This window comes from Xiphophorus maculatus, chromosome 22, assembly GCF_002775205.1.
Source record: "Xiphophorus maculatus strain JP 163 A chromosome 22, X_maculatus-5.0-male, whole genome shotgun sequence".
Classification (NCBI taxonomy): Eukaryota; Metazoa; Chordata; class Actinopteri; order Cyprinodontiformes; family Poeciliidae; genus Xiphophorus; species Xiphophorus maculatus.
Genome location: NC_036464.1, coordinates 16,177,966 through 16,190,080, shown reverse-complemented (window position 1 = coordinate 16,190,080; position 12,115 = coordinate 16,177,966). Strand labels below are relative to the sequence as shown.

Genomic DNA, 12,115 nt, shown 5'->3' with positions numbered 1-12,115 from the left:
AAAAAATGCAGTGCTAAATTATTTTAAAGTTTTGCAGAACGTTAGTGTAACATCCTGCAAAATTTTTTAAAAAGTTGGTTTGCGGTAGGAAATGAGATTCTGTAAAAATTTCCCACAGAAAATGTTATTCTTCTAAAACGCGCTAAGTTCAAACGCGGTTTGAACTTAGCGGTCACTAAAGCATTAGTTCAAGGGCGCACAGATTTTTTTACTATTTTCAGCGCATTTTTACAAAATACACATCTGATTACAGGAGGCTGTTCAGTAACTCAGAAATGTGCTGACCTAAAAACTTTACCTCATATCACCAATGAAGCATTTAATTGTGAACATTTAGAAAAACAATGTTTCAACGTATGCATGTGAATCTGTTGACTTGTCTATTTCAGAAATGCAACGTAATTTTAGAAAAATGTACCAGGATCAATAAATTATTTAATATTGCTTTTATTTGCACACACCATAGCAAAATCATTGTCAATCAAACAAATGACCAAAGTCCAGCTACATTCATAGTTACATTCTGTTTTGCTGTTACGAGATATTTGAAATCCAGTTTTAACTTTGAGGTCAGTCATGCTGCAAAAAAAAAAAAATAAATAAAGCTTATTCTGTTCTTTTAAAACAAGAATGCTGACAATACATTCCAGTACTTTGCATTGTTCTTTGTGCTTGACTGCTGGTGCCAAAATTATACATTTGCATTATGAGCTCTTCTCTATTTTTGGCTGTCATCTCTTTGAATGCAGTGTTTTATTGTCCATTCTTAACTTCAGCAGAAGCTCTCATTTTATTTATTTTTTTTAATCTTCTGATTTTAGATTGGAGTCTGGGTGCTGTCTGCAGGCGCCTGCTGTGACTCTTTTGTTTCTGCAGTCACAGATGTTTTTTCCTTTTGCAAAGCAGCTGAAGCGATTTGGGTTTTGTCACCTTTTTCTGTTTTCTCACCCTCTGGTTTCGCTGTAGATTTGGAGGATGGGGATTTATCTTGGTCCTTAATTGTTTCACGTGTGGCATCTACGGTGCTTTTTGTGTTTTCTTCCTCACCTTTTGCAGAATCAGTCTTAGTAGTTTCTTTTTGTTCCGTTGGGCTCACTTTTTTCTCATTTTCTGGTCCAGTAGAAGGTGCTTTTGCGATTTCTACACATTTCTCCATTTTTGCCAACACAACTGCTTCTCCAATCAATTCTTTGGCTTTCTCCTGCCCCTCTACACCACTGTGCTGTAGAGTTTTGTTATCTTCCTCATATGTTGAAACCACAGTTTCATTAGAAGGCTTCACACCTTGTACCGCGATGACACTTTCTGCCTTAGTTGAACCCTGTTTATCCTCATCAGATTTAACTAGATCTGATTCATCTGAATCATGCTGTTTTAAAGAGATATGTTTGACGAGGTACCTCTGCAGTTTCTTTCTCCTTCATGTCCTCAACCGGTTTGTTGTTATCTACCTCTGTGTCCATGTTTTCACCGCTCAGAGCTGCTGCCTTCTCTGATTCTTCGCTGTGGTTTTGTTCTTTGTTATTATCCTCCACATCATCAGCTACCTTTCTATCATCTTCACACTCCAACTTTTCATCGGAGGCTACTTGACTCTGCTGATGGTCAGACATCTGGTTTCCTTCATCCTCTCGACTGTCCTGATGATCACCCTCTTCCTCGCTGCCCCCTTTCTCACTTTTTCCACACTCCTGCTCATCCTTCCCCACATCCGTCTCCTCTGATCCCGTCTCCTCAAACTCTGACATCTCAATCTCCCTGGTGGTTTCTGTTATGATCTCCTCCACAAACTTGTACTTGGGCTCTGCTCGCCGCTGCGTGACTCCTGGTCGACTGAAGCTGGGGAGGGTGTAAACAGGTGATTGATGGTAGATATGGGGCAATGGGATCTGAGGGCCGGAGACAGAGATGGAGGACAGACGAGCCTCCTCGCCACAGAGGAGTTTCCTGCAGGGAAGAGAGTTTGCATTTAATACAGATGCACTAATAGTTCTTTGCCTTCTAAGCTTTCCTCAAGTTAATTCATATAAGGATCTGACAGACACTGCCTTGCTTCTTAAATGATTTCATATTTTGTCATGGTCAAAGACACAATGTATCAATCTATACTTTTCACTTCATAAACGTATATCTTTTGGATATGTCTTTACCATATAAGTTAATAGGGAAGCCTTGCAAAAAAAAAAAAAAAAAAGATCTGTCTGTATTTTGAGCTTTCATTCAACCTGTAAAATGTTTTCTTTTTGGGATTACTCTGCTTTTAGTTCCTATAAACTCTTTCCAGTTTCCCTGGCCTGGTTTAAGGAAATCATGACATGGTTTCAAGCTGTTTCACCCTGAGGATCCTCTGTTTACAGTGTTACTTTACATGCGCCTTATTTTTGGTCTATCAAAGAAAGCTCAAACAAAATACGCTCAAGTTTGTGGTGGTTACGTGATAAAATATGAAAAGTTTAAGGAGAGTACACTTTTCTACTGTAAAAAACCCAAAAACTCCTGCAATGCAGCTTAAGTTCATAGACTCAGCTGATTAATAATAATGAATTAATGAAATTTGTGTGTTTATCTACAGTATATTTGAATATAAGATCCAAACTTAGTTATTGTTAACTTCAACTATACCAATAAAGCAGGAGATCTGAGTCACTGGTTAACAGGATCAGCAGTTTCAGTTTATATGGTATATATTATATTTGGTATGTAACATTATTGCACAAATTCTTTAGCTTACCTTTAATAAGTAATACAGTTGCACGTTTAAATTGAAATATGGATATAGAAAGCATAAAATATATGAAATAATACAAAATTCCACTAATTTATTTAATCAATAAGTTTTACTAATATTCTCATGCTAATTTTACTACACCTGTATGATAATATCTCCACATCCAAAGCCATCTTGACGTTCAGGAGGTCCTGGTACTCCCTCAGGTAGCCGGACATGTCGAATTTGCAGTTTATGAGCTCATTTTCAAGCTCTTTGATTGTGTTCTGAGTTAAGAGAGAAGATGACCTCGTTAAGCTGGTGTCTCGGCGTGTGTTAACGCTACAGGATGCGGAAGAAGCATGTCATACCTGATAGTGAATAAGTTCCTCCTTGTGGCGATCCTCCACATCATGAAGCTGCGCCTCCAGAGCTTCTCTGGTGCCTTTGGCGCAGTCCAGCTCGATGCTCCTGGCCTGCAGACGCTTCTTGTACTCCTGAATCTCCCGCTGGCTCGCTTTCAGCGCCTCCCTCTTGGCCTCGGCGGCCTCCGTCAGTCTAGCGAACTGAACTCGGAAACTTTCCCCGGCCAGCTGGACGTCGGACCCGGTGTGACCTTCCAGCTGCGTCCTGATGTCCCGGAGTGCCGCAGTGACGCCGGGGTGGCCGAATTCGTGCGCTTTAAATTTAAGCTGCGCATCTTGAATCTGGTCACACATCTCTGACACTTCGGCCTCGTGGTTTCTCTTCAGAAAGTTGATTTCATCCACGAGGGACTCCACTTTCCGGTCCAGCAGCAGTTTGGCCTGGTACGCTTCGCCCATGTCTTTCTTCAGGGTCACTATGCTGCCCTCAGCCTCTGATCTGCTCTCCGTCTCCCGCTCATGCCGTTTCCTCAAGGTGGAAAGCTCTTCCTCCAGGTTATGATGTTCGATCTCAATTTGGTTCTTCTGGTGGGTGATTTCCTGCAGCAGCTGCCTCAGCCGCCTCAGCTCCGGGCCGTACTCTTCCTCCAAACAAGACGCGGGCTTCACTTTCCCTCTGATGTCTTCGATTTCCTTCTCCAGGAGATGGTTGTGGCTTTCGAGCCGGTGCACCTTTTCTATGAACCCCGCGAGTCGGTCGTTCAAGCCACGCATCAGCTCTTTCTCGTTGCGCTTTTCAGGTCTGGCGTGTGGGGAGCTCGCGTCCGCGGAAGCCCTCCTGGTTTCTAATTCCGACCGTCTCGGCTTGGGTTCTGAGTACGTATCGTGAAGGGCTCTACGCGGGAAGCCGAACCTGTCATCCATCCTGTGACTCATGTTGTCAGTGCGGATCTCTGGTGCAGAGAGCGAGGCATCCGTGCGGGCTTTTATAGTCGCCACCAGCTGCCCAGTTTGCAGAACGAAGCTGTCCGTGGTGCTGAAAAGGTGTCGCGTCAGCTGGTGCTTTAATGGACCCTTACTCCACGTTTTTTGTCGCAGGAAGCGATGACGTCGGTAAGCCCCAGCGTCGACGTCAATAAAAAAAAAACAATTAACTTTATATATCCGATATCTTTTAAAAGCAACAAAAGTAACAGACGAAGATGTCGGCCGCAGTGTTTCTCACTCAGTTCAGTTGCATCTTTGTTTTGCAGTCGAAACTTGATATTCACGCACATTATGAAAATACGCGACATTTTTTCTCGCCATGTCATTAGATTACCACAAGTAGTTCTGTTTGCTAAATCTCAGAATTATGAATGAGATATTTATTCAGGTTTCTGTCTTTTTATTTATTTATTTATTTTACTTTTCCTCTGAGAAATGTTCAGACATATCATGAAATCTTTTAGAATTGCTCTTTAATCGGGTCAAATATTTGCGTCGTCTTCAAGATGGTTTGCTAGAGTTTTGGCACGTTTGTCATAGAGTTGTGTTGTTAAATCACTTTGCGCCATGTGAGGTATTAATGAAGTGGACTCACTCAGCAGCCGCAGGTTCTGGGCACCTTGCAGTAATTGACTTGAACTCGGTCACCTTTGTTTACACTGGTAGTTCTTGTTTGAATTGACTCCTACCGCTGATGCACATATTTTTTGTTTTGCTTTGTGTTGATTTTACACATAGATTAAAAGGTTGCACAATTAAAACAATGTTTTAACAATCTGTGTATCATTGGGGAATAATCCAGTCTAGCTCCAATTGGTCGGTTTTGTCTTGTTTTAATGTTTATCTCAATCTAAGGTAGTCGTGGTACTAAAAAGACATTGAACATGTTCCATTTTGTGTATTTAAAAACAGAATACAGTTGTATTTTCCTCTAATGGCATCTCTGTTTAGTGTAAATCGGGACAGTACAACTAGTACCCTCAACCATTTGTTAGTATTTTACATTTCAGATATGAAGTGATCAAATATAGGTATTCTGTCACGACCACTCCCAATTGCCTGAACATGTAAATTAACAGTAGGAAATGTTTTGTTTCTTTTCTTTCCCTCTCTCGCTCTTTCTTTCTTGTCATGGCGCTCCATTCAGTGGAATGGAGCCCTGGACAGTGGGATGTGTCAGCCACATCAAAAACCACCACTGTGCAAACCAAAATTTTGTAGACAGAAATGTGAGGAAATCCTCAAAGAGTTATAAATGGCTGTGGGTAGGAAGACAGTAGCGGTCTGTAATACAGCAGAGCTGTATAAGCCCCTGACTGAAGACACTGCCATTGTAGATACAATCTCATGAAGAGGATACTGATGTCTAAAACTGTGGAGACTAATAAGAGTTGAATTTACAGAAAGAACGTAAACAGGGAGTAAATGGTTTAATAGTATCATTATAAGTTCAACACGTTTGTGTCGTAAAAACTCCCCCATTAGCGTTTAATAGCGATGGTGAGCCCATCCCCCACAGTGAGCATGCTCAGTTCAACTCTCTGGTCCTTGTGTATCTTCCTATTAAGAGCATCTAGAGTCTGTGACGTGGTGTCATTAAGCGCAGGGTTCACAACCTTTCCACTCCACAGCACCTGTCAGTGTATCAAGATCACAGATATGCTTCACTTTATGTTTGTTGTCAAAACGTGAACTGAATACTTGAACTTTACTCACATTGTCGATTGCAATTATGCCACCGTTTCTTATGAGCTCCAGAGACTTCTCATAGTATCTGTCATAGTTGGATTTATCAGCATCGATGAACACAAAGTCGTATGTTCCAGCTTCCCCAGCTGCTGTCAGTTCATCTGACAAAACACAAGATGGAAAAAGTAAACGCAAAACTCCCATCTGTATGAGAGCAATTATGATATCAACAAAACCACTTACCCAGAGTCTTAAGTGCAATTTGATGCTGAACATCAATCTTATTTTCCACTCCAGCCTGCAAAAAAAGGAACATTTTATAAACTGAGTTTTATGCAGCCACTTCAAAATAATGTTTTTGTCAGGGTTTACACAGGAATTGATTTCACTGCTTGGCTTGGGAGCTTTCTGTAACACAGTTTCCTGAGCAGACACCTTGAAAGTGTCCAGCCGGCAGGATTTCTGGAGACACACTGACAGTTGTTAGATGTGCAATTTGCTGTTTGCTGCACAAATTAGCTCTGACAGAAGCTAAATGGCAAATTCTGATGTTGGTAGACCAAGGACTGTGCACTTGTGTAATATAATCTGGATTAATAATAAGATTATTTTAAAAACTTTGAAACATTAGGACATTCATAATAGAGGGATACAAGTTATATTTCTTCTCTCTCTTTTTTTTCTGTTCTCACCTCTTTAAAAAAGGGTTTGGCTATTTCTATGTAGGTGTCGTCTATTTCACAAGCTACCACTCGTCCATTCTCTGGCATGGCCAAAGCCATGCTCAGAGCGTTGTATCCAGTGTACATCCCTGCATCATAAATATATTGGTTAGTTCATAATATTTTATGAAAACAGTCTGTAAACATCTGAATTATACTATTTGAACACGACAATTAATCACTGGACTAGAAGCTGGACTGCAATGAAATGCTTTGATCAAAGCTCTGAACTATAACAATTATTGTTACTTTTCTTCTGAAATTAATTGATTATTTCCTTATTTTTACAATAAAATTTAGATTTCTGTGTAAAGACAAAGACACGCTTTACTCGAAAAAGAAATAAAGCCAAACTAATCAAGAATCTGGCCTAGAATATTATGCTGAGCAAAATGTTTATTAGAGGATAACAAATAGCTCTGCACAATAAAAGTAATGCATTGTTCTAAACTTGTGATTTGTTCTGTCACTTTCAAGTCCACATGGCGTGTGACACACGCTAATCTTATCTTACCTATTTCAATTGCTTTTGTGGCATTGATCAGTCGTATGAGATTTGCCATAAACTGGGCTTGCTCTGCTGCCACCATCATTCGGCTCCATTGATCTTCAAGGGTCCTCTGGAATGAAAACACAGAAGAACTGGTTCTGCAGCTTCAGACGGCATGTTGCTACATTTTACTGGTGTGTGTCTGCCCTCTAGTGTTTGAAAACCATATTGCTTTCACTCTGACATAAATAAATAATGTTCTTTACTTCTTTTTCACTAAATAAAATTTCAGTGTGGATACAGAATCATACAATACCACGGAGCTCCGTACAGTACATTTGAGATAAAAAAAAAAAGTGTGCAGACAGAAAGAACAAAGAACACATGATTCATTAGTTATTAATTAGCTTCTGGTCAAATCCCTGAATAGTAGCTAGTTAATCATTTACAGAGATACAAATAGAAAATAAATCAATATCAAGTTTAATATTGCTCAATTGAAAAAGTGCTTGCATAATTAATTTTAACAGAATACTGTTCGCTACGAAAACAAAACAAAACAAAACAGCATGGAAGACGCTTTATCAATGACTTATGATTTCATTGGTTTCAGAAGTCAGATTGATCATTAGCTCCACGAGTTGCTCAACACAAAACTACTGACAACCTAAACTTTATTTGTCAAGAAACAAATCATGTTAGAGTGGGAAATCTGTTATTGTCTCACAATTATCCTAACACCAGTTTATCTTCCCTGTTAATAAAGTAGTGCCATGGTTACTGAACAATCACCACTTAACCTCTGGCCAGGTTAAGTCAGAGGTTAACCTTTAGCAATGCTAAAAAAAAAAAAAAACAATACAGTGGTTATAACAAAAACAAAACAAAACTAAAACTTTAGTTTGATTCATAAAGACAGGATCTCACGCTCTGTTTTGTCATCAGTTGCCTGAGAAAAAAAAACAAAAAAACAAAAACATAATTAATAAAATAATATTACTGGTTTCAGGGTTTACTTACCAGTCTGAGTTTGGTGAGGACTGGATGCTCCCTTAGGGAGTTGTTAACTACATACTGCAGAACCAGGTTATCTTTTCCCCCACTGTGACTTTTTCCAATAAAGGCAGACTTTCCCACACCTGAACAGAATGAAACAAGACACCTGAAATAAACATTAATGTAATACTTCAAATAGATCCAGTTTTTCACAGCTCAAACATTTTCTACCTGTTAAAACAACAGCAAGTCCAATGCAGACAAGAGTCTTGATGTTTGCAGCCATTCTGCTCCGTTGTCTTGGGATGGGAATTTTTTTGTGGGAACTTTTTAAGCAGCTTGTTTGACTGTACTAAATCACTCGCTGTCCGTTCTTTCTGGACTTTGCAATCTGTGTTTGTTTAGGTTAACCTTTTAAAGGGAAGGCCCAACTTGATGATTTTTTTTTCTTTTAAGTTTTGCAACATCAGCTTGTTTAAGAAAAGGCAGTATATTTATCATTGCATCCACGTTATTTGCTCAAGTCACAAGTTGCGAAGTACTACACAAATCCTACAAACCAGAATGACATGTTCAGTTTTTTGTTTGTTATCCCACAATTGAAGGCCTAAAATGAATCTACTTCACAACACAGAAGGTATGACAAATCATTTTTGAGAAATATGCTTATTCCTAAGGTGTAAAATATAGCATTTTGCAAAATCCAAAGGCAACAGCAAAACAAAATTGGATAGATATGTGGAAGATATTGTAAAACAGTCCAACAGAAATCAGTGCTCCTGTTTTTGTTTTATTGTTTTAAAAAAATCCTGTATACATTCATTTAATTTGAAAAAAAAAAAAAAAACAGAAACTTTTTTGGTACATTTCTTGCAAATCTTTAATTGTGCATATGAAAGGTAAACTTAGAGAAGAAAAATATGTAACTACTACGGTCTTTTGAAGGGTAACATTACACATTGCAGCACATTATGTGTGGATGAATTTGAATATCTAAGGGTTATTTTCAACATTTATGTGGAGGAAAGTATTTTACTGAAAAATATTTCATGTTCTCTGACATTTTAGAATTGATCCTAGAGGTTTACACGGTGAGGAATTTTGTCGTTGCTTATTAGATAATAATGCTGCCGTCTAGTGGTAGAAAAGTGAAATAGCTATTTTTTTCTATTCATGTCACATTTAGAGGATGGACAATGAAAGAATCAAATATATAAATGCTTTTCTATACGTCACATTATATTTTTGTTTTATTGTCACATTTCAGTGTAAAAGACTTTATATTTCTACATTTTGTGGAGGAGTCTTTGAAGCTATGTTTTCGTTTCATTTATCTCACTCTTGCCACTTATTTGTTTAAACGTCTTCACTGAAAGAAATAAACAAAGTCTGTTTATCAAGTGGCATATGATCATAATTTATAACTAATGATAACTTTTTGTTTTTCTAACAGTTTAATTTTATTTAATTCCTCTTTAGACCTCCACACTCACGTAAATAAAGTGAAATACAAAAAGTCCATAAAAACGGTTTGACATAATATATTTTGCATACTGAGTGAAATGATGAGAGCGACCAACTGATTCTGCGTTCGGCCTTGCAGAGTAAAATTGTACTTACACAGCTTCATTGACTTTTACAGAGTGCAGATTATTGCTGTTATTATGTTGTAACAATTTCTTGAACACTGTCAGAATAGCTTCAAACTGTTGATGTTAGTGAAATTTATGGGGCAAAAAAATTAAACTGCATGAGGGGGGCCTGATTACTTTGAAAAGTACATTTTGACAAAACAAGTATTGCAGAATTTCCAAGTAGGGCACACACAGTAACACTAACCTCACCAGCCTTTTAATGGGTACACCTTGCCACTAGGGTTGGACCATATGTTTAGGTGTCAGGAACTTCTACAGAGATTTTGATCCAAATGGATCTTTAAAGCATTATGTAAGTTACTGAAATTGGAGCCTCAGCTTAGTCTCCTTAGTTGACTGGATAGATGTCTTTGTCACATGGAGATGATATGAAGGGACCAGCGTTGGTTGCTATCTGTGTTAAGCAACTACAAATGTGTAGATGGTAAAGTGAAGTTCATTCACTCATGTAGACATTTTAAATAAAATTTGGAGGGAAGGCTGTATTGTTGGGGATGATGTGAAAAAATAAAGCTGCTTAAAGTAAAACGGAGAGTGTTTAGGTAATGTTAGTGCCTTTTTGGGATTAGAGGGGATCCTATACAAAATTTGATTCTGGGGCTTTCCAACCATCCTGCCATAATTAAAGCCGTATATCTTGACCTTACTGCAAAACACTGCCAAAAGCTACATGTATGAGCATCAAAACTTTATTAGTTTCACTGCTCAACCCCAAATTACCCAGATTAAATGTATTCATGCAACATTATGCAATTTTGAAAAAATTCTATATGAAAGGATGATTGGTTTGCAACTGAAAATTACACATTAAGAATCAAGGTTCTTAATTCCTGCTGTTGTTGAATGATTATTACTACTGACGTCTCTTTTATCAAAAAAAAAGAAAAAAAGATTTGCAATTAATTGCCTGACATGCATGACAACTTTAGTGCTCTTGGGGCCCTCTGCTGGTCTGGAGGCTAGTTTAAACAACACATCTAGTTTGCATATTAGGCTGGCAGTGAGTGAGACACCATTTAGCAAAATAAAAAAAACAAAAAAACCTATATATATATATATATATATATATATATATATATATATATATATATATATATATATATATAAAATTCTAAAATTCCCTTCTCACCCACCGCGGGTGGTTCTTATCCTCTGAGCTCGGGTCCTCTACCAGAGGCCTGGGAGCTTGAGGGTTCTGCGCAGTATCTTGGCTGTGCCAAGGACTGCACATTTCTGGACTGAGATGTCTGATGTTGTTCCTGGGATCTGTTGTAGCCATTGGTCCAGTTTGGGGGTGACTGCCCCGAGGGCCCCGATGACCACAGGCACCACTGTGGTCTTCACCTTCCAGGCCCTCTCCAGTTCCTCCCTGAGGCCCTGGTATTTCTCTAGTTTCTCGTGCTCCTTTTTCCTGATGTTGCAGTCGCTTGGTATTGCTACATCTATCACAACGGCTTTCCTCTGTTGTTTATCCACTACGACAATGTCTGGTTGGTTCGCCATTACCATTTTGTCTGTCTGGATCTGGAAGTCCCACAGGATCTTAGCTCTGGCGTTCTCCGCCACCTTTGGGGGTGTTTCCCACTTTGATCCCGGGGTTTCCAGTCCATATTCTGCACAGATGTTTCTGTACACTATGCCTGCAACTTGGTTATGTCGTTCCATGTACGCTTTCCCTGCCAGTATCTTGCACCCTGCTGTTATGTGCTGGACTGTCTCAGGGGCCTCCTTGCACAACCTACACCTTGGGTCTTGTCTGGTGTGGTATATCTGGGCCTCTATTGCTCTGGTGTTTAGGGCCTGTTCCTGGGCGGCCAGGATGAGGGCCTCTGTGCTGTCCTTGAGTCCAGCTTTTTCCAGCCATTGGTAGGATTTACTGATATCAGCCACTTGGGTTATTTGCTGGTGGTACATCCCATGTAGGGGCTTGTCCTGCCATGATGGTATCTCTGGCACCTCAACCTCCGTTCCCTGTTGTCTGAGATATTCACTGAGCACATTGTCTGTTGAGGCTTTGTCCCTGATGTATTTATGGATCTTAGTTGTTTCGTCCTGGACTGTGGTTCTCACACTCACTAGTCCTCTGCCTCCTTCCTTGCGGCTCGTGTACAGTCTCAGGGTGCTGGATTTGGGATGGAATCCTCCATGCATTGTTAGTAGTTTTCTAGTCTTAATATCAGTGGCTTTTATCTCCTCCTTTGGCCAGCTAATTATTCCAGCAGGGTATCTGATTACTGGCAGGGCATAGCTGTTTATTGCGCGGATTTTGTTCTTGCCATTGAGCTGGCTTCTCAGGACTTGCCTTATTCGTTGGAGGTATTTAGCTGTGGCTCCTTTCCTTGTGACCTCATCGAGGTTGCCATTTGCTTGTGGTATACCTAGGTACTTGTAACTGTCCTCTATGTCTGCTATTGTTCCTTCTGGGAGTGAGACCCCTTCTGTGCGGATGACCTTCCCCCTCTTTGTGATCAGCCGACCACACTTCTCTAGTCCGAATGACATCC

The 12,115-nt window shown here is 39.6% G+C and overlaps 1 protein-coding gene and 1 pseudogene across 1 annotated transcript; both read right to left on the bottom strand.

Annotated features, from left to right (window-relative positions):
• Nucleotides 1-431: 431 nt before the first annotated feature.
• LOC102232908 lies at nt 432-5,372 on the bottom strand (annotated as a pseudogene).
• A 100-nt stretch (nt 5,373-5,472) lies between these two features.
• Nucleotides 5,473-8,328, bottom strand: LOC102230741 (catechol O-methyltransferase domain-containing protein 1-like). The gene is made up of 7 exons (XM_005809536.2): nt 8,188-8,328; nt 7,981-8,099; nt 6,985-7,090; nt 6,441-6,559; nt 5,992-6,046; nt 5,776-5,909; nt 5,473-5,693 (listed from the first exon to the last, which is right to left on the bottom strand). The coding sequence occupies exons 1-7, from the start codon at nt 8,240-8,242 to the stop codon at nt 5,541-5,543; spliced, it is 741 nt and encodes a 246-aa protein (XP_005809593.1). The 5' UTR covers nt 8,243-8,328; the 3' UTR covers nt 5,473-5,540.
• Nucleotides 8,329-12,115: the final 3,787 nt, after the last annotated feature.